This window comes from Mus caroli, unplaced genomic scaffold (genome assembly GCF_978045245.1).
Source record: "Mus caroli unplaced genomic scaffold, Mus_caroli_1 scaffold_16, whole genome shotgun sequence".
Taxonomy (NCBI): Eukaryota; Metazoa; Chordata; class Mammalia; order Rodentia; family Muridae; genus Mus; species Mus caroli.
The window spans coordinates 27,516,860-27,542,063 of NW_028227271.1; the positions used below are offsets into that span (position 1 = coordinate 27,516,860).

The 25,204-nt window shown below is 54.9% G+C and overlaps 2 protein-coding genes across 2 annotated transcripts; both read left to right on the forward strand.

Annotated features, from left to right (window-relative positions):
* The first annotated feature begins 4,469 nt into the window (after positions 1 to 4,469).
* Positions 4,470 to 10,277, forward strand: Scrt1 (scratch family transcriptional repressor 1). Its single transcript, XM_021184185.2, has 2 exons — positions 4,470 to 4,915; positions 6,835 to 10,277. Exons 1-2 carry the CDS (start codon positions 4,801 to 4,803, stop codon positions 7,764 to 7,766), a joined length of 1,047 nt encoding a protein of 348 aa, XP_021039844.1. The 5' UTR covers positions 4,470 to 4,800; the 3' UTR covers positions 7,767 to 10,277.
* A 4,063-nt stretch (positions 10,278 to 14,340) lies between these two features.
* Dgat1 (diacylglycerol O-acyltransferase 1) lies at positions 14,341 to 24,316 on the forward strand. The gene is made up of 17 exons (XM_021183167.3): positions 14,341 to 14,783; positions 19,700 to 19,787; positions 21,624 to 21,664; positions 21,759 to 21,844; positions 21,929 to 21,981; positions 22,112 to 22,217; positions 22,360 to 22,467; positions 22,552 to 22,626; positions 22,711 to 22,814; positions 22,904 to 22,942; positions 23,015 to 23,056; positions 23,132 to 23,176; positions 23,259 to 23,371; positions 23,446 to 23,511; positions 23,599 to 23,686; positions 23,776 to 23,838; positions 23,942 to 24,316. The coding sequence occupies exons 1-17, from the start codon at positions 14,539 to 14,541 to the stop codon at positions 24,092 to 24,094; spliced, it is 1,515 nt and encodes a 504-aa protein (XP_021038826.1). The 5' UTR covers positions 14,341 to 14,538; the 3' UTR covers positions 24,095 to 24,316.
* The last annotated feature ends 888 nt before the right edge of the window (positions 24,317 to 25,204 follow it).

The window sequence follows — 25,204 nt, forward strand, 5'->3', positions numbered from 1 at the left end:
ATGCTGTTTCTACAAATAAACTCAGGCAAGATCTGTTAAAAACAAAATGAACAAACCAAACCAAAAACAACTAAAAGTTCCCTCATATCAGATACTTTTTATAGACTATTAAGCTGATGTTAGATTTGATGAAAATATTTACTACCTTGATATCTGCTCTTTGTGTGTGTGTGTTTCTGTGCAAGTGGTCATGTGTACAGATGTGTGTATATGTGCATGTTGTAACCACAGGACATCCTCTGGTGTTTTACTACAGAAACATTATTCATTTTTTAATTTTATTTATTTATCTATTTTCACTTTTTTTATTTTTTGAGACAAGGTTTCTCATTGGCCAAGAACTCAGCAAGCAGGCTAGGTGGACTGGCCAGTGAGCTTTAGGGATCTGCCTGGCTCTTATTTTCCCAGTGCAGGGATTACAGTACATGCCACCGTGCCTGGCTTTTTTCTATGGGCCCCTGGGGCTTGAACTCGGGTTCTTGTGCTTTTCTTACTTTTCATGGATACAGCTGTGGTTGTGCTGTGAGTCAGACTCACGGTTTCCCCCCTGTAATCTTGGCTTTTGTCATTGTTTAAATATAAAGTATTCCTCCAAAAGGGTTGCATGTTAAAGGCCTGGTTCCCGATGCAGCCAAGTTCAGAGGTGGGGCATTTAGAAATGGATTGGTTACCAGGTCTCACTAAACCATCAGTGGAACCAGATTATAGTATTTTCGAGACAGTGGCAGAAACCGGTAGGTGGGCCTAGCCGGAGGAAAGAGAATACTGAGGTTGTGATTTGGAAATAAGTACCTTGTCCAGCACTCTCCTGCATCCCTCTCTGCTTCCTGGTTGCTGTTGAGTAACTTTGTTCTGCTAGGCTTTTCTATCATGATGCTCTTCCTGAGAAGGGCCCAGAAACAAAAGAGGAACCGGGTGTTGGGACCTCAAAAACCGTGGCCTAAAAATAAACTTTTCTTCTCTTTACCATACGTTACAGTGGTGAAGTAGCTAACCTCGCTTCCAATGATTCTGCCTCAGTGAGGACCAAGTCTGTTTTGCCCTTTAGGCCTTTGGAAGTAGACCTTCCCTGGACCTTCAACCTGTCTCCAGTCAGGACACATAGCTTCCCTTTGTGCTACCCCCTAACTCGGCAGCCTCCAAAGAGGCTCACGGACAGATGCCCCTTACGGAACTAGCAGAGCCCCGTTTCACTCTCTCCCAGGATTCCTAACTCAGACCCGTCATTAGCTGCATAGCCCGGCTGCCACTATCACTGTGGCTGAATTAAGTAGTCTCAAGGATTAACCTCCATTTCCCTACCACAGCCTTGACCTCTTCTCGCTGATGACCTCATCCACCCAGTCACCACAGAAGTTGTCCCCACCAGCAATTGCAAGCCAACTTTACATTCTTTGCCAATCGCCTCTCAGCCCAGCACAAGTTGGTGGAGCCTCCGCTGTTTCCCTAGGTGGATGGAGAAGTGACAGACCACAGGGTCTGAACACATCAGTGGGCGATAATACAACAGTGACAACACCACCCCTTAAACCTTTCTGTAAGATGGGACCTAGGCAGTGTGGAAGCAACAAAAGCGGACTAAGACATTCATAGAGCAATCATGTATAGACTACACATTCATAGGAAAGGGATAAGGGCAGAGCAAATTGGGCCAGAATAGCAAGAGATGTTGCGAGAGTTCCTAGAAAGGCAGCCTAATAGGGCCTGTAGTTATCCACTCGCTGGGGGCTGACTTTGATTCTCTAAACACTCAGAAGAGTCAGTGAGACTCTCAGAGACTCAATGGGGCCTTGAGTAAAGGAGCCTACAACTTGTCAAAATGAGTGGTCAACTGTTTCTCAATCTCTCTGGCTTGGCCAAGGGTCTGGGAAACCTTTAGATGTGAAAGGGGATGTGGGGACAGGGAGTCAGGTTCACAAGGAGCCCATGTGGAAAGCCCGAGTAATTGCACAGGCCCCATGTGCATCATGTACCTGGGCTGGTGGGGACTGATGGCCATGGCCTGGACCCAGCTGCCCCTCCTAGCTGTGTGCCCCTCCACCCTCCGTGTGTGTGTGTGTGTGGGGGGGAGTCCTGAGAGATCCGCCACAGCCAGAGCAAGGCCCGTTTGAATGGTTCATTTGATACTGCCTGGCCCTGAGACCCAAGCTCATATGTGTTCGTGCATGGTCTCTTCCATCAAGGAGGGTTAGGGGCCAAAGGAGATGGGAGACGGACAAAGAGGAGGAAGGGATGTATACACAACATAAGGACAGAGATTGTAAGAAGAGGTGGAGAAAAGAGGGCCGAGGACAGAGCAGCAGAGGAATGGGACTCAGAACAGACCCAGGAAAGACTGGCCGGGCAAAGGACCACTTCTAAGAAAGAAGGGATCCGAGGGGCAAAGTATGGGGACAGAACTAGACAGAATGACTGGGCCTGTGAGGGGACCTAGAAGTGAGAGTATAGGGTTAGAAGCGGGGACAATGTCCAGGAGAACGGAGCAAACGGAGAGGGGGTGGGAATCGAGCCTGCCTGAGCCCTGAGGGTCCGTCTGGTAATTAGACCTTGTTCCAGATGAACCCCCCACCTCAGTCCAGCAATCAAAATGCTAATTGGCCTGATGCCTCCGGCTGCGCCTCAGCCGTTCCCCTCTGGGAAGGAGCCCGGACTAGCGGTGTGGCTGGCGGGGAACCCTCGCCCCCCACCCCCTACTGCGAGCTTCGCCGGCTGCTGTTCAGCGATAAGGGGGAGGCCGCACCCGTCCTGCCCCTCGGGAGCGCCTGCCACGCAAGATGAATGTCCCGCCGCCGAGGAGCGAAGTCGCTAACATAAAGCAGGAGAGTGGTCTCCACGCTCAGTGTAGGGCAGGTAGCTTACACCCACCGTGGCCGGACGCGAGGCAGTGGATGCCGGTAGCAGCCTAGCATGCAGCAGGAGGAAGGGAGCTGAGCTCAGCACCGCTGTGGCGCCCTGGCACCTGCGCCCGCCGGGCCAGTCCGTATAAGGTCACCACGCTGCAGTCTCTGCTTGCCGCTCCGCGACCATAGTCGATAGCCGGAGCAGGCTGCGTGGGGAAAGCTCAGCTCAGAGACCCCAACGCGAGGAGGGGGCGAAGAAGGGACAATGGCGGCGCCCAGCCCTAATTGGGGACATATGCACCCGCGCGCTGCCATTGTGAGGCCCCCAACCCCCAGTGCCCCGCCATTGGCCGTTGGGCCTGACGTCATGGGGGCTGCAAACTCCGGGCGGGCGGCCACGGGAAGGGTTATCCGCCTGGTTGCGGGCTTCCTGAAGAAGCTGCAGACGCGCGGAAGGGCGGAAACCACCAGTGAAGCGGAATTTCTGGAACAGGGGCATGGCAGCCCCTCTTGCCATGCACACTCATCTTGCACCGACGCCACTGTGCTGGACATCCGTCCCGCGGGAGTGGCGGGGGCAGAAAGGTCCCTCCAGCGGGCACAGGGTCAGCCGAGGTGACAGAGTGGCAAGAGGCACTGCAGCACAGGGCACACACAGGCTTCCACACTGCGTTTTCGCTGCCTCAGCATTCACTCCTTTGGTCTCCCGCCTCTCCCCGCCTCCGCACATCCCGCACCTAGCCTCCAGACCTTAAAGGAGGCAGCGTGGACTCGACTGAGGTCCGCTTGCGTTCTCCCCAAAAGAACGAGAGCCTGGGGTGGGAGAGTGCCAGGCCCATTCCCATCTCTCTCCACACGCCCGATTATGCCACCAAGTATCAGGTCGCCATCCCCCGAGCCGCACGGGGGAACTCCGCACAAGTCCAAGCGAGGCATCCCCGGGACCCCTCCCAGGAGACCCTGGCCCGACCCAGCCCGGCGCAGCCATTTCCGCCGGCCTTTTCCCCTCCCCGCCCACCCCCTCCCCCAGCGCTTGGCTTTAAAAGCCAGAGGCTGCGCTCGGCGGTAGGCAGAAGAGGCTTGCGGGCTCAGGAGGCCTGCCCCAGAGCTGTCCGAGAGCGGAGCCCCGCCCCCGGACCCCCGTCCCTCCCTCTCTCCTTCCCTCTCTCGGCCCGCCCTCCCTGAGCACCCCTCCCCCTGAGGACCCCCGCCCGCCGCTGCCGCCGCCGCCCGCTCCGACTGCAGAACAATAAAGCCAGCCTCCTAGAGACCCCCGCCGAGGACCCCCGCCCCGCGACCAGGCCCGGGTGGCCCGCCCCTCTCCGGCAACGCCAGCTGAGCGCGCCCGGGCGCTGGCCGCGGTGCTGCCCTAGCCAGCGCTGGCCGCGGTGCTGAAGCTGCTGGTGCTCCTGCCGCTGCTACTGTCGTGTTCTCTTGGCCCGGCGCTGCCGCCCCCGGGGGCATGGGGCGCCGCTGACTGAGGCTCCGCCGCCGCGGCGGGGGGGGGAGGGGAAGGGGGCCGTGGGGCCGGGCCAGCCCTGCACCCATTCGCAGCCTCCGGGCCCGGGACGGAGCCGCTCCCCCCTCTCCGCCCCCCCCAGCCTCCTCCCCCGCCTGTCCAGGGGCGGCACTGCGGGCTGGGAAGCCGGGACCAGAGGAGGGAAGGAAGGAAGGAAGGAAGGAAGGAAAGAAGAGAAAAGAAGAGAAGAGGAAGGAAGGAAAGAAGGAAGGAAGGAAGGAAGGAAAGAGAGAGAAAGAGAGGAGGGATCCGGAGAGGAAGAAGAAAAGACGCAGGGCAGAAAGAAGAGAGAGGACCACACTCGCCCAGCAGCATCCACAGGCCAGACAGGGGACAGTGCTGCTTCCACCGCTCCTCGGATGGTGACGGGGCCTCGCCGCGGACGCAGTCCCCCTGAGCCCCGGCTCTGCAGGCCCTCACTGCCGGAGCCTTGCAGGAATCATGCCCAGGTCCTTCCTGGTTAAGAAGGTCAAACTTGACACATTCTCTTCGGCAGACCTCGACAGCTCCTACGGGCGCGCCCGCAGCGATCTCGGAGTGCGACTGCAAGATAAAGGTGCGCTCTGGACTGCAGCTGGGGCAGGGCCCAGGGCTTTGCAGGAAGGGGTGGGTGGCCAAAGTGTGGGGGTGGAGTGGCAAGGTAGGAGGGGATGTAGATCCAACGGAAGCAGCCTGAGGCTGGAACAGAGAAGGAAGGCTGAGGAAAGGGGAGCAGAGAGTAAGGCCAGACAGCTTCCAAGATAGGACAGAGTATGGGTAGAGGAGAGGTAGGAAAGAGGGATCAGGAACAGGAAACACTAAAGGCACACACTGACCCACACACAGACTTCTGTTGAGACATACACAGCTGCACAGACACCTGCTGACACAACAGGACCCAGTTAAATGGGCACATGCAAACCCATACCCCGGAATCTGGATCTGTTTCACTTTTTTTTGGCTGCACCTTCAAAGCCCCTTGCTAGGGCCAGCTAGGGAATGCTGGGAACTCTAGGGAATAGGCTTGGGTTCTGTCAGGGCCACCCACCTGTCAGGGCCTAGGTACCAGAAGATGCAACAGCAGTATCTTCCCTGGACTCAGGATTAGGGAGGAAGAGGTGAGCAAGGGAAGCCCAGGCACTGGAGTCAGGGGAGGCTCTTTGTGTAAGGATGCCCAAGTTCAAGGACAACTGTTAGCATGCAGGCAAGGGGGACAGGAGTGCCAGCAGTGTGGGGTGGCAGAGCAAGTATGACCTGCAAGAGCATAAGCCTGTGTGGGCCCATGTGACTGCGTGTGGCCATGTGACTTTGTGCGCTTGTGTGTGACCCTGTGTGTGTGCCTGTCTGTGTGCCACTACATGAGACCACGTGACTCTGAGGCCGCTGTGCACCATGTGACTGAGCGTGTGTCTGGATGATTGCATATGTGACCCTGCCAGTGTAGGAGTTGGGTTTCAGTGCTAGGGTCGGGGTACAGCATACCCTGCGAGATGCCACCAGGCCCGATGGTTGCTGAGAGCCCAAGTGTAACCCTGAATGAGGCAGAGCCTGCCTCCTGAAGGGTATGCATTCATGACTGAGATTATGAGATCCATTTTGTACCTTGGGAACAACTGCAGTTACTGGCATGAACGATGTCCACCTGCAGCTTGTCTCTGTTAAGGTGTCCCCTAGTGAGTGCCCTGGCAGTCTTCCTAGTCCCCTGTTGGTGACTTGAGAAGGCCCCCAGTAGGGTTAGGGCATGGGGAGAAAACAAGAACGTGGAACAAAGTAGGACCCAGGATAATGGAAAGTAGTGGGTAGAGAGAGGTACGTGAGTTCGAGCTGCAAGTCCAGTGAGTGGTTAGAGATGGAAGATGAAGGAGTCCAGGTGATGGCCAGAGATGCTGACTAGGTAGGAGTCGCTAGGGTTTTGTTGGTACATCTAAAGAACAAGAGGGGCAGCACCAAGTCTGGAAGCAGATTCTGGGGCCTAAAGAAGGCATCGGGGATCCCAAAGAGGCAGGACCGTCGGGGTCTCTGGGCTGGAGGCCCTGGCTTTGTGCGCGGCGGGTCTGCAGTATGTTGCATAATCAGGGAAAACTGCTGAAGTGGGGAGAACCCGAGGGGGAGGGGAAGGGGGAGGAGGAAGAGAGGAGCGACGCCCCTCCCCCCTGACCTTGAGGCTCGCTGAAGGGGGGCAGCCGCGCCCGAAGATGCATCTCTCTCCTCCCTGCGCGGGGGCGGGGCGCTTGGGCGGCGGGGGAGGAGCCCTGCCTGGCCCTGTCTCATCCTCTGCTGTCTCTCTTCTCTCCTCTCTTCCCCTCCCCACGGTCTCCATCCTCTCTGCCCTGTGGTCCCTTGCTCCTTCTCCTTTGTCCTAATCCCTGTTCGCCTTCTTTTCGGACCCCGACGTCTCCCGCTGTGTCTCCTCGATCTCCCGTCGCCCGCTTTGCGTGTGTCTTGCCCGCTGCTCCGTTCCCTTCCCGCTGTCTGTCTGTCCGCCTCCGCCCTCAGGATACCTCAGTGACTACGTGGGGCCTGCGTCGGTCTACGATGGCGACGCTGAGGCGGCGTTGCTCAAAGGGCCATCCCCGGAGCCTATGTATGCTGCGGCTGTGCGGGGAGAGCTGGGTCCCGCGGCCTCTGGCTCAGCACCGCCGCCCACCCCTCGCCCAGAGCTGGCTACTGCTGCTGGCGGCTACATCAACGGCGACGCGGCGGTCAGCGAAGGCTACGCGGCCGACGCCTTCTTCATCACTGACGGGCGCTCACGCCGTAAGGCTGCTAATGCCAACGCTGCCGCGGCCCCCTCGACAGCCTCGGTGGCAGCCCCCGACAGCGACGCTGGAGGTGGGGGCGGGCCGGGCACGCGAGGCTCTGGATCAGGGTCCGCTAGTCGGGGCGGCACGCGCGTGGGGGCGGGCACCGAGGCGCGTGCGGGGCCGGGAGCCACGGGCGCTGGTGGCCGGCACGCGTGCGGAGAGTGTGGCAAAACTTACGCCACGTCGTCGAACCTGAGCCGCCACAAGCAAACGCACCGCAGCTTGGACAGCCAGCTGGCAAGGCGTTGCCCAACGTGTGGCAAGGTGTACGTGTCCATGCCGGCCATGGCTATGCACCTGCTCACGCACGATCTGCGCCACAAGTGCGGCGTGTGCGGCAAAGCCTTCTCCCGGCCCTGGCTGCTGCAGGGCCATATGCGCTCGCACACGGGCGAGAAACCCTTCGGCTGTGCGCACTGCGGCAAGGCCTTCGCAGACCGCTCCAACCTGCGCGCGCACATGCAGACGCACTCCGCCTTCAAGCACTTCCAGTGCAAGCGCTGCAAGAAGAGCTTCGCGCTCAAGTCTTATCTCAACAAGCACTACGAGTCAGCCTGCTTCAAGGGCGGCGCTAGCGGCCCCGCAACCCCTGCGCCGCCGCAGCTCAGCCCGGTTCAAGCCTAGGGCAGCGGGGTCTCCGCCAGCCAGGTCGGCTCTCAGCAATACGGGCCCCCAGGGAAGTCTCCGCTGGCGTCCGGGCGGAGGGGCTGGAGGGCGGGCCCCTCCTCACAGCAATAGGGCAGGGAGCCGGCCCCACCCCGCCCCGCTCGCCAGGAGCCTTGCCAGCCCCTTCAAGCAATAGGGTCCCGAGGGGAGACCCACCCCGAAAACCCTCCCCTCTCCTCCAGGGTGCCCCAGGCTTTCTCCCAGCAATAGGGTCGACCAGACCCAGAACCGAACCTCATCTCTTAGTTGGGTCTCTGAAGACAGGGGGTGAGGTGAGGTAAGGAGCGCCCTCCTCCCTCCTCTGCGCCCCTGGATCGCGTTGCAGAGACTCAGGTCTTCCCCACCCCTTCCCAAGCCTTCCAGGCCAAGCCTTCAGCCCGGCGTCCAGGGAGTCAGCTCCACTCGGGCAGCTGGCCGGAGGAGGAGCAGGATATCAGGCGGGCCACAGAGGCGTTCTGTTCCGCAGGCTTTGCAAACCTCCCGGGAGTGCTAGACGATTGGGGATGGGGAGGGGCGCGGACGGCGGCAACCCTCTCCCTCGGGTTCTTTCTAGGGCCTCAGTCCGAGCCTCCCTCCAACCCACGCCTCGCATCCTCTGCCAAATCCTAATTCTTCCAGCCCGGCTTCCGGGGCTCTGTCCTCCATAACGAATAATAATGACGCATATCGGAATCGCATGAACTTATCCGACCTACTCAGACCCCGATCCCGCCCTGCCCCGGGGCCCCCTCCCTCGCTCCCCAGGCTTCGGGTGTTGGAGGACGGATACCCGGGCCGGCAGGCTGGCGTGCCACTGCCCTCTACACACCTCTGTATTTGCTTTGCGGGTAAAGCCCCCTGGGGGGGTTGCGGACGCGTCGGGTTTCTTTCTTTCTGTATTTATACGTTTTATTTATGAACGGATTGCACTCGGGTCAGGGAGGGGGCGCCGAACCCTCATCCTTCCCGCCGACGCCCGGGGCTTAGGTTGTCCAGGACCATTTCCTCTGCCCCAGAGGCCGGCCCTTTCCCGGAGGCCCAGGCCCCACTCCCACTCGGTTGCCAACTTTCACCCGTCTATGCCAAAGCCTCGGCGGTGACCCTACCCCAAGGGCCCCGCTCCATTGGCCGCCGCCTTTGTGACATCACTGCATGCAGTCCCACCCTTCTTCCCAACCCTTCCCGGGGCTGCCCGCTCCCCTTCCTCTTAGTTAGTCCGATGCAGACTATAGAGCAATAATGCGCACTGCATGTGAAGCTGCCGCAGCCTCTAGAGTTACTGAGAATCAGGTATCCCCTGCCCTACCCATCCCATAGGCCCCTAGATCAGGGATGCTGCGCGGGGCCGGCCACGCAGACTTTCTTTCCCCATACCCTACCCCAGGGCAGAGCCCGGCAGGCGTCATGGTTCCAGAGGCTGGGATGGAATGGTATCACCCAAGGCCTCTCTTGTCAGTCCTTCATCACTCACCAACCCATCATTGGGTACCTACGATATGCCAGGCCCATTCCTGAATCCGTCAGAGATGTGGCAACCTTCTGGGAGGTGCCCATCAGTGACAGGGCCCAATAAGCATGGGTAGGCCAGGATGGAAGGCAGATGCAGAGGGCTGAATCCCTGGGTCCCTATGGCCTCTCCTACCCACCTCAGTCCTAGAATACGCTGGGTGTAGTCAGGCTCTGCCTTTGACTTGGGCCTTATGTTCCCCAGCTCAAATTGGACAGGCCCCAGGATCTCTGGGGCCCAGCTTCACCAGGGCCACCCATACAGGTACCCATTTTCTGATTCCCTGAGATACGAGGCTCTGCTGTCTCTGTGCCGCTAAGGTGCAACATGCTGGAGTATATGATATGGCCAGCCTCAACCCAGCACCAAGCTTGGCTAACCCTCCTGGTGCGGACCCGCAGGCCTAGCATAACAGTGCCCATATCTAACCCCCTTACTCCACCTGGCGAAATGCCCACAGTTCCTAGCCTGGGCCTGCCAGCCTGTGCCGCATGCACACGCACACAGAGGCGCCCACCCCGCCCCACTCTCTACTCCTGTCTACCTACCTATGGAGAAGGCTGGAAGGGCTGTGGGCCCGCCAGGATCTCCCGCTTCGCCCACACCCTGCCGCCGTGGAAAGCCATGGGCCCCCTCCCGCCCCCATAACTAAGCAGCACAATAACCGACTTAGCGAATTCAGGTAGAAGGAACGTTTAGGTAGCACCTATTTTGTACTGATTCTACAAGTAGGGCCCGAGGTGCGGGGGGCCCTCGGGTGGGGGCTCTGGCTGCCGGCCCGCCCCGCCCCCACCCCCGCCTGCGCCCCGCCACCTTGTACATACTCCTGGCCCGCAACAGGCCGGGATTTTTACTCGGGCCGTGTCCCTCTTCCGCCCCCGTTTGGGGCCGGGCCGGCCGGACAGACGGACGGACGGACAGACCTCCTTCCTAAGCACAATAGCACCAGCTCCTCGGAGCGCCGCACCTCCACGAGGAGAATAAATGCCACTCTTGATAGAATTTGGAGTGTTGACTGGCGTGTCCTGTTGGGGTGCTGCTAGGGGTATTGGAGGGTGTCTAAGGGGAGAATGCCTGGTTCTGCAGGCTCGGATCAGTGCTGAAATCCCAAGTGAAGAAGCACGGGCCTTGGCCTATCTCCTACTGGAGAGGGTCAGTCAGGCCAGCAGAGCCAGTGGAGCACCTGTCTAAAGGCAAAGCCATTGATGAACCCGGGGCAGTCAACTCTGCTCTGCATCAGGTATTCAGGGGCCATGTAGCTTCTGGGCAGCTAGCTGGAAGTTAGGTCCTGCCCAAGCTGATCTAGAAGCAATCGCTGGTCTGGAATGCTTCTGCTCTATTTTCCTTAGTACTTCTGCAGCTGCATCAACAGCTCTGGCTCCCTCATTCTTTGCAATCCTCCGAGATGGTGTCGGAGCAAATGGGACAGTAGAAGCCTCTGCTGGGTGTAGCCCCTCTCCTGGAGGCCTGCTGTTCTCATCCAGTGTCAAGCAAGTGTTAGTGAACCTAAAAGACCAGTCAGAGGAGCCGATCCGATGCAATCACACCAGAGCCTTTAGTCAAGCTAGCTCAGGCTCAGCCCACCACCAACATGGTGCAGGACGATTTTGGTAGAGAGGAACCCCAAACATCTATTAGGGCAAGGTTTTGTACAAAGCAGCAAGCGAGGGGGGGGGCAGTCAAGGGTGGCAGTGGTGGTGGTGGTGTTTCTGGCCTGGCAAGCATCTAATTGGAGAGCTACTATGGCTTTTAGCATAATTGGCTGGGGCTGGGAGTCAATTCATATACTTCTGTTTCCCTCTGCATTGGTGGTTGTGAGGCAGGGGTGGGCTTGTAACCCAGGGATGCAGATTTGTGTGTGTGTGTGTGTGTGTGTGTGTGTGTGTGTGTGTGTGAGAGAGAGAGAGAGAGAGAGAGAGAGAGAGAGAGAGAGAGAGAGAGAGAGAGCCTGGAAACTGAAATTGGCACAGGTCTCGTTGGGGGAATAACCTGGAGACATAAGTCTTGTTGGGAGGTAACTTGGAACATTATGCTAGTTTACCAGAGTTCAAACTTAGATCAGGTGCTCTAAAATGGAGTCTGAACTTAAAAGAGTTGGTCTCTCACAGACCCCTAAACTGTGGGTGTGTGCTCTTGTACTGCTAGACAGCTAGGCTGGGCCAGTATGAAGATTCTCAGGAGGAGAGGCACTTCTGTAACCACACGTAGCCCTCAGATTCTAGACAAGGAGAACAGAGGAAATAGGAGGCAAGGCTGTGCTGGGTAGAGAGTTAGAGCAGCCACGGGAGTGAGGGTGGAAGGCTCACCCAGCAATGACCCTTGGCAAGCAGGTCAGCAGGTGTGAGTTGAGTGGCTCAAAAACTTTGATGCACCAAACTAGGTCAGAGCCAGCTCAACTGCCCACATCCTGGCAAGAACAGGAGGCAGACTCACTCAGATTCCATTCATGTCAAAAGGGAGAGACGTATCTGCAGCAGGTCATGTCCTATGTGCCAGCAGCTTGGAAATTATCCCAGTGGTGGAGGACATGCTCTCTGGGAAGCTGGGACAGCAGTAACAACAGGAATGAAGGCACATCTGGCACTGGGAGAAACGGTTAATCAGGCTCTCCACAGAAGGATCTTAACTGTCACTGTCCCTAGCTGGAACAAGATCAACAAGGTTTCTCTGGGTGTCCTGGAACTCAGAGATTCATCTGCCTCTGCCTCCCAAGTGCTGGAATTAAAGGCCTGTAACCACCATTGCTCAGTAAGAGATTTCCTGTTTGTAGAAGAGGAGCCTAAGGCTCAGATAAACAGTTGTGGGTGAACAAATAGCCCAGGACTGCCTTCATATAGTACTGTCTCCACCCACCCAAACACCACTTTGGTGGTAGCAAAGGCATACAAGGAAGTCTTGTATCTTCCTACTTTCTAGAGGACCCCACAGTTTCAGGGCCTTGATTGCTTCTGTTTCTTTATGTTAGTAGGCCAAAAGGATGGGAAACAGCTTCCTGGAAGGTTTTGATGAGCCCACTTCTCCACCACTGCAAACTCTCCGAAGCAGGTTTTCCTTGGCCTGCTTGTAACCCTAGGGTGCTGGGTTCAGCCTGAAGCTGTTTGTGACTTTTTTTTTTAATTAAATTTTTAAAAAACATTATTTATTGTTTGAGTGCTCTGCTGCATATACACCCACATGCCAGAAGAGGGCATCAGTTACCCTTATAGATGGTTGTGAGCCACCATGAGGTTGCTGGGAATTGAACTCAGGACCTCTCAGAAGAGCAGCCAGGGCTCATAACTGCCGAGCCATCTCACCAGCCCGGTCTGCACACTTTTTTTTTTTCAAGACAGGTTTTCTCTGTGTAGTCCTGGCTGTCCTGGAACTCTGTAGACCAGGCTGACCTCGAACGCAGAAATTTGCCTGCCTCTGCCTCCCAAGTGCTGGGATTAAAGGCGTGCGCCACCACTGCCCGGCTCACATTAGATTTCAATAGTGAAGCTGTCTGCATCTCGCAATCATCCATTCCAGCCTTTCCTCCTTGAATCAGGCCCTGGAACTCTGACATCGGTGCCATCTCTTTGGCACAGGTCTCCATAGAACCATCCTTTCTGATGGCTCTGGTCATCCTCTGGTTTCTTCACTCGCATGGCCTCTTGGAGGTTGACAGCTTTAAGGCTGAATGTCAATGAATAACGGTCTCCAAGGAGAACTTTCATTCTCTTGGATGGTGTGAATTCATCTCTGGCTTTAGTGGCAGCCTAGGCCTCAACCTTCCACTTTTAGTTTTTGGTTTCAAACTGGAAGCTGGTGTAGCCAACGTGCTAGCCCAGGAGAATGTGGAAGCCTCTTATTCACTTAACAGAGGAAGGAGCGGGAAAGGCATGGCAGAGCTCACATGACTTACCTTCACTTCAGGCTCCCAAGGAGACTTTTTCTTTCACTCTGCCTCCTTTTGGGGTCACTATTCACAAAGACCTAGCCCTTGCCTTGCCAAGGCCCAGTTGAAAGACTGGGCCAGCAAGAAAGGAATGCTCGGAGACACTGACCAGGTTGGCTCTGATCCACAAAAGTCCAAGCCTGGGTCTGCTTTTCTCTGTATATGTACAAAGACACCAGCAGGGTAGCCCAGATTGCTCATCATGAGGTGTGGCATGAAGAAAGTGTGACCTGAGGGAAGGAGTCAGTGGATACTACAGAAGTGGAGGGAGCTTAATAGGAAGACTGGTAGCATCCTGTAGGAGAGGCTACCAAACTTGTCCTATAGAGGTGCTTCTTAGGCCTGTTATTCACCAGAAGAGAAAGCCACTATTCTCCTTTGTCCTTATAGTGTTTCTGAAGGAAATCAGGTGCTTCCTCAGGTCTAGGATGTATGCACTGCGGTGTCTAAATCAGGCAGGTTGCTTGTCGGGCCCTCGACAGCACTGTGGGGCGGTAGAGGAAGAGGCCATGGTGACTGGTGAGTTGTTTCTTTTAACTAAGTGGGCAGTTGCACACATTTGCTGTGATGCGAAGCTGGGTATTTCTCCAGTTTGATCCTTTGACAGACTATGTCCTCCAAGGTCCATTTAAAGTGGTTCCTGCCTAGCAGCTAGGGATCTTTTGGAGAACGATGCTGCCAGAGCAGATAAGTCTGTCGGTTGTGCGTTCAAAAATGGATTTGGAACCGCAAGACGTCAGCGCAGTTTCATAAATGACCTACACTCAAACCGCTGCTGGGGATGACGAAAGGATGTTTTTACATAAGTGGGACAAGAGGCAAGCAAGAGGTCAGAGGAAGTGCGTAGCTGCCAGGGAGCCAGGAGCCGGGGCAGCTCTCCTCCCGCTTGCTCCTCGCAGTGAGACAGCACCTTGGACCTCTTCCACCGAAGTTCACAGTCAAGCTGCGCACTAGTTGCTTCTGCCAGCCTGCGACTGCAATTCCCAGAGTGCTATACGTCGCCAGCTCCCGGTGCCTTCAACTCCCAGGAGGCTCCGCGCTCTGCTCCCGCAACTCCCAGCGTGCTCCGCGTCTTCGATTAGGCTCCGCCTCCGCTTGGCCTCGGACTACAAATGGACTCTCCAGTTGACGCCACAGCCAGTCAGCTGCTCCGCAGCATCGCAGCCTCAGCGTCGCAGAGGTAGTCGTGCGCTGCGCCGGCTACGGAGGCCGGCAGGGGGCGGCGGCGGAGGCCGTTGCTCAGGGTCCAGAGGCGGGGCCGCGGGCTCCAAGCGCTGAGAGCGGGCGTAGCACGACTGGGCCGCGACGAGTTGCGGGTCGAAGCCATGGGCGACCGCGGAGGCGCGGGAAGCTCTCGGCGTCGGAGAACCGGCTCGCGGGTTTCCGTCCAGGGTGGTAGTGGGCCCAAGGTAGACGAGGACGAGGTGCGAGACGCGGCTGTGAGCCCCGACTTGGGCGCCGGGGGTGACGCGCGGGCTCCGGCTCCGGCTCCGGCTCCGGCTCCGGCTCCAGCCCACACCCGGGACAAAGACGGGCGGACCAGCGTGGGCGACGGCTACTGGGATCTGAGGTAGCGGAGTGCCTGATCCCCTTACATCTGACCTCCCCAGCGACGCTCCCAGTTCTCAAAAGTTGGCCACAGCTTTGCGAGTTCCGCGGCTTGGGCTCCCCTGGGGCTGTACTGGGACACGGGCTTTGGGGAGAGGGTCACTTGCCAAGGTCACCCAGGTGTGGTCGTGTAGCCGACCAGGGAGTCTGGGTAGAGGAGTGGGCAGCAGCCCCCTTTTCATATTGCTTAGGGAAGTAAGCACACCTTGAGGCAGAGTCCCTTGAGGTCCTTTCTGAGGAGTGGGTAGCAGGAAATGTGAGCCCCCGGGGTTGGAGATGAATGGCCTTTCTTCAGTGGAAGGAGGCTGATGTTTTCCAGGGAGGGTTATGATGAAGAGTTACCTTTGCAAAAACTACGAGGGGTGTCCTGTGGGTAGAGAAGGCTGCTAGAGGCTCCAGAGGACACACGCCTGTTTGAGGCGATGGGTATGGGCGTTTGCTCGGGGCAGAGGACAGTACAGGAAGCTTTCTAGTACTAACAGGCTGCATGGCTTATTCACCCCTCTTCCAGCAAGTAGGAGGGCCTGAAGCCCAGCTTATGTTACCAGAATGACTTCGGGCTATAGGGACAGAGCTGACTACTAAGTGAGACTTTCATCCCGTGGTTGGAGTACCGGAGAGAGGTTTGGTATGAACACACCTATGGGAGAGGCCCTGCTTAGCTGAAGAAATGGAGACTGTCTCCTCCAAAGCTGGCCCTGAGACTCTTTTTTGGTGATCATCATGGGACCCTTTAGTAGCTCTGGGTTAGGAAGTAGCTGAGGGGCTTGGAGGAAGTGGCTATCTAGGGTGGCAAAGTCTGGTTCTCTTTGTATCAACAATCTTTCTAGTGGGCACGGTGCCCCCCACGCCCCAGCTGCCCTAGGGTGTTCACAGTTCACCCAGGAGATAAGATAACTTCAATGTGAGGCAGGTATGGCACATTATGAACAAAGGTCAGGTAAGGAGGCCTTGGAGGCAAGAGTGGGGGAGGAGGTTGGCCCTCCTCAGAGGGATCATGATTTTCTGTAATTCAAAACTGGTCTTGAGAGAGGCTGGCCTCCCATTTTCCACCTGAAAAGATGTTGTGTGTGCGTGCTCTCTCTCTCTCTCTCAAACACACACACACACACACACACACAAACAAACAGGGTTTTTCTGTGTAGCCCTGGTTGTTCTGGAACTAGTTCTATAAATCAGGCTAGCCTCAAACAGCTCCACCTGTGTCTGTCTCCCAAGTGGTGGGATTAAAGGTGCCCGCTGCATCAGAAAAGATGTTAAGGGTCCTACGTCCTAAGGTCCTGTGATCCTAACAATCCCCTATTCTGAATCCCCTCATTGTCCTTTCCTTTAGGAGTCAGGAGTTTGGCTAGTATGACCTCTGGAGCAGTGGGGAAAGTATCTTTTTATCTTTGAGGTCTCAGTTGTAGGCCAAGTTACTATGCAGGGATAGGCAAGAGAGAATAGTCATACCTCCTGATGACCATTGAACTCTTTCAGTGTACTCTGGTGGGAGGCTTGTGCAAGCTAGGAAAGATGTCTATGCGTGTGTGGAAAGGGTCTGTGCTGTGGCCCCTCTCCTCCATAGATGGATGTTGTATTACAGGGATGGGAATGGGGAGTTTGTCATCCCCCAGTGGGCAGTGGGCCTTAATCCATGTTGGGGATGTCACCTGGAAGCCTCCTAGGTGAGGAGCTAGATTCCATCCCTCCACATTGGTGGGCCAGGCTCTGCCTGCCCTCTTGGAGTTGGCCTGTAGCTCAGCCCATTGCAGCTCTTCCCTTGCCAGCTCCCCCTCCCCCTGCTGCTGTTGCTCTTGGCAGCCCAGCTCAACTCTCACCCTTCCTCTTGACTCCTTGAGCTTCTGTGTGTTCCCCTCCCTAGTACTTCCTGCTCACTTTAAGCTGGGCCATTGAGCCAGGTTCTGGATGTCAGCTCATTTCTTCTATCCTATGGCAAGGTGAGGCTGTGCATTTTGTCTACTGAATGGCACCCACGGCAAGACCTTAATGGTGGTAGGTTTTTCCCAAGGTATTTGTCTTTGACTATCTTTTGTACATCTCTGTAGCATGGTCTAGGAATTATGAGTAGCTTGCTTCCATCTTGTAACCTAGGGCTTGGGTCAGAGAGCAGCACAGAAGTGTCTGGTGTCAGCTAGGAGAGGAACTGGCATTCTGTTCCTTTCTCTTTCTATTTGGGGTCAGATCTGAACTGTGTGGCCCCTAGATGAAAACCATACTTAGAGGTTGGTCCTTGAGTGTGGCACAGATCTTGGCATGTGTGTATGGATGGGCTTATTCCTGTTCTACAGTGTTTATGTGGAGTTGAAGGAGAATCAAGAGAGGATGCCACCTCTTCCTTGTTCTCTGTGGTTAACCCGAGTAGGCCTGGGTAAAGGACCTACCATAAGACAGGAAGGAGGGCCAGCTATGCTGTGTCCTTTTAGTCTCGGAGTGAGTGTAAGACAGTTGGAAGGCACAGGACACAGGCAGGCTCTTTAGTAGGTGAGAGGGTGGCAAAAACAGCTGTCATCATGTAGCCAGCTCCTCTTTTCCCTGCTGGCCATTTCTGCAGTCTGCCCTTCAGCCTACTAGCTTCTGGTTACAGTGGCAGGCTCGGAGCTTTGCAGGCATTGGTTGATGGGGGCTTCCTCCCCTGGGACAGATATCTCTGGCCTAGGGAGGGAGGGAGTGGCATGGGTGGAGGCAGAGCAGTAGGAATGCTGCCTTCAAGATGATGGATGGGAGAGCCAGAGAGGACCCAAGACACCAATGTAGACAGTTGAGGAAGGAATTGGAAGTCCAACAGAAGAAACCTGGGAAAAATAACCCCAAAACCAACCAACCAAAAAAACTCCTAGGATCTTGTCTGCTACACCAGGCAAGGTGTCCCATCAGGTGGCACATGCTTGCAATACCAGCACTTGGGAGGTTAAGGCAGGAAAAGCAAGGCCAGCCTGGCCTACATAGGTCATGTCTCCTAAAAGTACAACACAACACAACTAAACAAAAAACAAAAATTATCTGCTTGCAGTTAGCTCTGGAAAGCAGGACCCATTCTATACTTTTGTCCTTATTCTGGAGATGGGCATAGAAAAAGCAGCATGGTTTCCTTGATTATCCAAAGGGGAGAGAGGTCAGTCTTGTGAAATGGCTTTGGTTATGTGCAGGCAGTAGTTGGTGGGTTGTGCCACAGAGGCCAGCCATGAGGCTTTGGGGGCAGGAGGCTTTGGGATATGCTGCAACCACAGGGTTTCAGTGTGGGGGAGGGTGACTGGTGGGGAGGTCTAGTAGACAGACTGGGAGATGCCTTCCTGCTTGTCTCATGGTGTTGCCTCTTAAAGGCAGCTACATCAAGCCAGTGAATACCCCAAACAAGGGCAGCCACCAGAAAAGGGAGAAAAGGGATTCAAGATAGAGATATAGCACAGTCATATCACATGGGCCTAGTGTTAGATGCTGGAAGCCTAGTCCTGAGGAAATGGACAGCTGGGAGTGGTGTCGGGATTCTGTCTTACTTTGGTGCTGCTGTAGCATGGCACGGACACTAAGAGGATGTGACTATCTTCCTACTGACCAGAAGCTAGTGTAGATGGAGCTAGGTGCCAAGTAGATATCAATTCTATTAATTAATTAGTTAATTAAAAGATAGTGTTTCTCTTGTAGCCCTGGCTATCCTAGAACTCTGTAGAGCAGGCTGACCTCAAAGTCAGAGATCTGCCTGCCTCTGCCTTCTGAGTGCGAGGATCAAAGGTGTGTGGTTTTTTGTTCGTTTTTTTTTTTTTTTTTAAGAGCTTAGCCTTGACAGCAAAGATTGAATTTGTTGGCACTGCCCCTCAGCCTCTTTGACCCTTCTTCTGGAGAGGGCTGTCAGAATTCCAACCCTAACCAAAGCTAGGGCTTGTCTCTTGTTATCGAGGGTCACTAACAAGGTCAGTCCTAAAAGGGCTTCTGTAGGATGGTGCCTATAATAGGTTTCCTGACCTGCTCCTCATCAGATGCCCCAGGGTAGAGGTGTATGTGGTGAGAGGGAAGGGGAGGCCCTAGCCTCTTTGCTTACAAAATCTAGGTCTTGCTCAATTCTGTGTGGCTTCCTGGTGGCACAGCAGCTGGAGGGCAAGGTGGAGCCATAGTTGGTGTGAGTGAGGGCATTAGTTACTGGGACTAGGGCTCTGGGTTTTTCCTGTTGTCTTTGCCAGGAGTTGAGTCTGGGCTTTATCTTAGTCACACAGTCCTACTCTGCCAGGCTTGGTATTCTTTATATACAGGGTCTATTTGGATGCCCTGTATCCTACCACTGGGTAGGAGCTCTGAGGCTTTCCCTTTCGTCAGGCCCCAGTAATCTCCCTGAACAAAGTCAGGGACACAGACTTAATATGCAGCTAGAGGGCCAAATCATTGCTCGTAAGAAATGTACATTAATGGTGGGCACTTGGCCAGCTATTATATTGGGCCTATGTGTCTAAATGTCAGGAGAATGCTCTTACTACGGTGGGGACTCCTCCAAGGGTGATTTGGTAGATGGGATGAACAGACTGGGCAATCTGTAGTAGTACTGGGTAGATCCACATAGGTCTACAGATACCCAGGTAGATTATCTTCGTGGCCCAAGAGCCTGATTGCAGTTGGTTTCTGGGGAACTCAAACTTCACAGAGGCCTGTCTAGACTCTTCGGCCTGTAATGAATATTTTCTGCTGCCTAGAGGGAAAGGTCTCTATGTGATTCTGAGACCTTCTCCTCCTGTAGCTACATAATCACTGGAATGGCCTTGTCTGAGTCCTCTTCCTGCGTGCAATGGTAGTGAAGTCTTGGCAGAAAAGATACCTGGGCAGGAGTGGGTTTGTCCTTTTCCTGCTCGTCTTTGCTTACTGGGCAGGATCCTGTCTCCTTTTTGCCAGGTGCCATCGTCTGCAAGATTCTTTGTTCAGCTCAGACAGTGGTTTCAGCAATTATCGTGGTATCCTGAATTGGTGTGTGGTGATGCTGGTGAGTAGGACTGTGGGAGCAGGCTCACTGGCCAGGTGTGGCAGAACCTTCCAGGGTGCCCTTCCCCTCGGCAGAGGCTCTGCTCTTTGGAGACTGTAGCTCCATGTGGTTGCTGGCACTGAGGGAAGCACAGGTGGTCCCTGCAGTGGGGCTGGCTTTCCCTATGGCTTTCACTCTGTGCCTCAGGTCCCCCTGGCTGTGTAGGTGTGGGAGAGCAAGGAGATGGTGGGGAGTATTGGTTGCCCTACAGTCTGGGAGTCTGAAAGGCTGAGGAGCGGGCATTCTGGGTCCAGGGCCTCTGGATAAGTATAGAAAGAATCTTGAGGGGCTGAAGATGGCTCGGTGGTTAAGAGCAATTCCCAGCAGCCACATGGTGGCTCGCAACCATCTGTAATGGGATCTGATACCCTCTTTTGGTGTGTCTGAAGAGAGTGACAGTGTACTCCCATACATAAAATAAAAAAAAATAAAGAATCTTGAGGCTGTATTCCTATGCCATGTGGATTCATGGACATAGGGCCCTTGGCAGAACCAGCTACTGTTTTACAGGCCCTCTAGTCCCTTTCCTTTGCCCTTGAGTAGTGGTGGAGGGCTATGCCATGTCCTCTAGGGCCTGGTTCTTACTGCATCCCCACCCCAGAAGCTATTGGAGTCCAAGGCTCAAAAGGACAACCTGATGGGTGGGTCAGGGACAAAGGGTTATCATCACTTGGATATGGTCTGATACCTATTGCCTCACCCAGAAGTGTCTGTTCCGGCTTTAGACATGGCTTTTTTGGCTATCAGTATGGAAGGGATCTACCCTATAACTCTCTGGAAGGTTTCTGAGGCTTTCAGCACCTTTTCCCTGGAGAGAGCTTCGGGCCTTGGTTAGCTGTGAGGCTTGATGAGTGAGAAGTGAGCAGTGGGGGCCAGTGGGTTCAAGATCAGCTTTGCCCATGGGAGATGGCACACTATTCTTGGTCAAGCCTGGCCTATAAAGAAGGTTTTGGGAAGAGGGTACCCACTTGGCTTTTCATTTTTAAATGTGTTTGGGTGTTTTGCCTTCATATGTGTCTCTGTAACCATATACATCTAGTGTTCATGGAGGCCAGAAGATATCCTAGAACTGGAGTTAACAGAGAGTTGTGATCCACTGTTTGAATGGTAGGAATTGAACCAAGTCCTCTGGAAGCGCAGCCAGTGTTGTTAACTACTGGGCCATCTCTTCAAGAGGCCCCACCTGTCCCTTGGCCCTCCTATTCATCCCTTTCAGGATATATGAATTCTGCCCCCATTTACCTGCAGTGGGCAGTCAGGAGGTGGTATAGAGCAGGGTGTTTTTAAGTTCCAAGCTGGAGTATGGTGTCCCTTCCCTGCGAATCCAGGCAAGGAATGTCATCAGTGTCCCTTGTGTTATCCATAGCTTCTATCTGCTTGGGTAGTTGGACAAGTTGGTGGCACCCGGCCTGTATCTAGTGCTTGTGAGATGGATGAGGATGGACTCTCTGGTTAGAGTCTAGAGGCCCACTCCTTAGTTGGGCTACATTGGGGCCACATTCTTAGAGTTTTGAGTATTGCTAGAGTATTTGACTGAGGCACAGAAAAACCCATTCCTGCCCTTTTGCTTTGATGGACCTTCCTGCTGCCTGCTGTAGCCTCTTGTCTTACACTGAAGGGACCAGTACTTGAGCAAGGGTAGGCAGCCGTCCTCTCAACCCCCGTTGGTCTGAGCTATCAAGAGGGACTGCTCCCTTGCTAAAGCTATTGTCCTGGCCAAGGGTAGAGGTGCTGGGGTAAAGTGAGCTGTGATAGCACCACCAGGGCTGAACCCTCTTGACTGTCTGTCTCTTGCAGATCCTGAGTAATGCAAGGTTATTTTTAGAGAACCTTATCAAGTGAGTACCTTTTCCAGGCCCCTTCTTATACCACCCCAGCCTGCTTAGGCCCTGAGGCTCACCTCTACTCAGGCCCCCATTGCCCCACTCTCAGGTATGGCATCCTGGTGGATCCTATCCAGGTGGTATCTCTGTTTCTGAAGGACCCCTACAGCTGGCCTGCCCCATGCGTGATTATTGGTGAGCTGCAGTCCAAGAAGGGCCATGGGTGGGGGAACAGGCTGACCAGGGCCTGAACCTGTCCTGTGATGCTTCTGTCCTCAGCATCCAATATTTTTGTTGTGGCTGCATTTCAGATTGAGAAGCGCCTGGCAGTGGTAAGTGGTGCCTATCCCCATTCCTGCTGAAAGTCACTGGTGGCCTGCTTCGGATAGGCTCTTGTTACTAGGCCTGACAGTCCTCTCCCAGGGCAAGGTCTGGTTGGTTGAAAGCTCTCTCCTTCTCCAGGGTGCCCTGACAGAGCAGATGGGGCTGCTGCTACATGTGGCTAACCTGGCCACAATCCTCTGCTTCCCAGCAGCTGTGGCCTTACTGGTTGAGTCTATCACTCCAGGTGTGCCTCCATCCTAACCATCCCATCCCATGTTGAGCTGATCCCAGGTTGTTCATGGGATATGGGTGGTCACGTCTGAGCCCACCTTGCCTGTGTTAACTGTCGTGTATGGGCAGACATGGCTGAGCCACCTGTCTTGCAGTGGGTTCCCTGTTTGCACTGGCATCATACTCCATCATGTTCCTCAAGCTTTATTCCTACCGGGATGTCAACCTGTGGTGCCGCCAGCGAAGGGCCAAGGCCAAAGCTGGTAAGAGGCTGTCAGGATTGGGACTCACCAATAGGCCTGAGCTTGGGCTCCACTGCTCACACTACTGTCTTGCTTTGCTGGCAGTCTCTACAGGGAAGAAGGTCAGTGGGGCTGCTGCCCAGCAAGCTGTGAGCTATCCAGACAACCTGACCTACCGAGGTGAGGAGTTGTCAGGTTGGGACTCAGAGGCAAGACTGTAAGGTTCAGGGCTGTGTGGTCCAAGAACCTACCCTTTCCTTCTAGATCTCTATTACTTCATCTTTGCTCCTACTTTGTGTTATGAACTCAACTTTCCTCGATCCCCCCGAATACGAAAGCGCTTTCTGCTACGCCGAGTTCTTGAGATGGTGAGGTTTGGACCTTGAGGGTTGGTATGGACAGGGCTTGGGTGTGTGTGCAACTCAAGTCTCAGCTGACTACTCTATTCTTCGCCCAGCTCTTTTTTACCCAGCTTCAAGTGGGGCTGATCCAACAGGTAAGTGGTGTGAGTGGGTGTATGGGAGGGCTGTGTAGCTGGGGGAAACTGATGTGGTACTCTCCTTTGCAGTGGATGGTCCCTACTATCCAGAACTCCATGAAGCCCTTCAAGGTGAGGTTCGGCTCCCTTGTGGCAGGGGTGGATAGGGTAGATGGTATAGCTAGCTGAGGCAGCCTATCTCCACAGGATATGGACTATTCACGTATCATTGAACGTCTCTTAAAGCTGGCGGTGAGTGTCAGAGACTCCAGTGGGATGAGTGAAGGTTAGGTGGAGTTTGTAAGTTTGCAACCTGGAGCTTTGTCTCCCAAAGGTCCCCAACCATCTGATCTGGCTTATCTTCTTCTATTGGCTTTTCCACTCCTGTCTCAATGCTGTGGCAGAGCTTCTGCAGTTTGGAGACCGCGAGTTCTACAGAGATTGGTGGTGAGTGGTGTGTTTCTGGGGTTCTGGGTAGGTCATAGCATGCTCTGCTTATCCCATTGTTTCTTGACCCCAAGGAATGCTGAGTCTGTCACCTACTTTTGGCAGAACTGGAATATCCCCGTGCACAAGTGGTGTATCAGGTAGGATGGTGTACGCACCTGTGGAATGTGGTTGTGGACCTGGGCCCTATGGCATTAGCCTCATCCTATGGCTTGCTTGCTCTGTAGACACTTCTACAAGCCTATGCTCAGATATGGCAGCAGCAAATGGGTGGCCAGGACAGGAGTATTTTTGACCTCAGCCTTCTTCCATGAGGTCAGTGCTCTGTGCGTACCCCACTTCACCTCTGGGCAGGGCTGTGACCACCAGCTGAAACACTGACCTCTCTTGTTCGTCTACTCCAGTACCTAGTGAGCGTTCCCCTGCGGATGTTCCGCCTCTGGGCATTCACAGCCATGATGGCTCAGGTGAGGAGCTCTGCCAAGTTTGTCTCTCTCAGCCTAAATCTGTGCTGAACCTCATCTCCTGTGGCCATTGTAGCCACCTGACTGTAGCCTCATGTGTTCTCAGGTACCACTGGCCTGGATTGTGGGCCGATTCTTCCAAGGGAACTATGGCAATGCAGCTGTGTGGGTGACACTCATCATTGGGCAACCGGTGGCTGTGCTCATGTATGTCCACGACTACTACGTGCTCAACTACGATGCCCCAGTGGGGGTCTGAGCTACTGCCAAAAGCCAGCCCTCCCTAACCTGGGCCTGGAGTTCTGGAGGGGTTCCTGGCTGCCTGCACACTCCTCCTAGTCTGGGAGGCCTCTCTGCCCCTATGGGGCCTACTCCTGCTCTTGGGGATGGCATCTGAATCCAGCTGGTATGAGCCAGTGCTGGGAGTCTGTGCTGTCCAGGGGCTGAGGGTATCAATAAAGTGCTGTCTAAAACCTTCCTACAGGGGTTGTGGAGGCTGCTGAGGTTGACCCGCACCCATATGTGCCATTTTAGGGACTGAAATCCTTAGGCTCCATCTCCGGTGGAGCTGGAAGGATTGGGGTTACATGGCTGCTGTGTATTCTACAATCTCATGGGCTGTGTGGACAAAGCTGTTCAGCTGCAAAACAGGACACAGGTGGCAGCAGCAACTTGCAGGGGTGCAGCAATATCATTGAATGCTCAGGAAAGCTCAGTGAGCTCTTATCCTACCTTGCTAATTCATGCAGGACCAGTACGAATGTAAATCCACACTTTTAGAGGTGGAGCCATCCATGAGAGGACATTTGCACACTGACTGCCTGGGGCCCAGGAATTATACACATTGTACCTTAGGATCTCTCTCAACTCCTGGGATCAGGCTGCTCAACAAGTTGGGCTAGCAGCTCCAGGCTGTGCTGCAGAGGCCAAACTTGACTGGTTTTGGCCCACTCTTCCACCTGCCCCCCCCTTGGCTCTAACAGTAGAGAGAGCTCTGAACAGAGGGATACTTTGCCCCCAAGTTCTAGTAGCTGCCAAATTAGATAGAAGCTTTTACATAGGAGTCTTTTTGACAATCCACAGTCCTCATCCTCGACTTGGTGAGGTTTGTGCTTGTCAGCTGCTAGAATCTGCTAGGCTACAGACCCTAACCTGCAGTTAGATGGTTATCTGGTGCAAGGCAGGGTGAACAGTACAGTCAGCTGCTCAGAACACAAGGTATGCACCACAGTCTGCCCTAGGCCACCTGTGAGGCCATTCACACCTGCATTTCCCCAGTCTAAGACAGCAGGAACAAATTCAGAACCAGTCCAGTACCTGATAGATACGGGGGCCTGGCTCTGCCAGTATGTCCAGCATGACCATTGCA

What these genes read in the sequence shown, in the direction of transcription:
- Dgat1 (XM_021183167.3), top strand. Translation starts at nt 14,539, where the DNA reads ATGGGCGACCGCGGAGGCGCGGGAAGCTCTCGGCGTCGGAGAACCGGC. An exon ending in TGCCCCATGCGTGATTATTG is followed by an intron (nt 21,845 to 21,928) that starts GTGAGCTGCAGT and finishes TTCTGTCCTCAG; the next exon opens with CATCCAATATTTTTGTTGTG. An exon ending in AAGGGCCAAGGCCAAAGCTG is followed by an intron (nt 22,468 to 22,551) that starts GTAAGAGGCTGT and finishes CTTTGCTGGCAG; the next exon opens with TCTCTACAGGGAAGAAGGTC.
- Scrt1 (XM_021184185.2), top strand. Translation starts at nt 4,801, where the DNA reads ATGCCCAGGTCCTTCCTGGTTAAGAAGGTCAAACTTGACACATTCTCT. An exon ending in AGTGCGACTGCAAGATAAAG is followed by an intron (nt 4,916 to 6,834) that starts GTGCGCTCTGGA and finishes CTCCGCCCTCAG; the next exon opens with GATACCTCAGTGACTACGTG.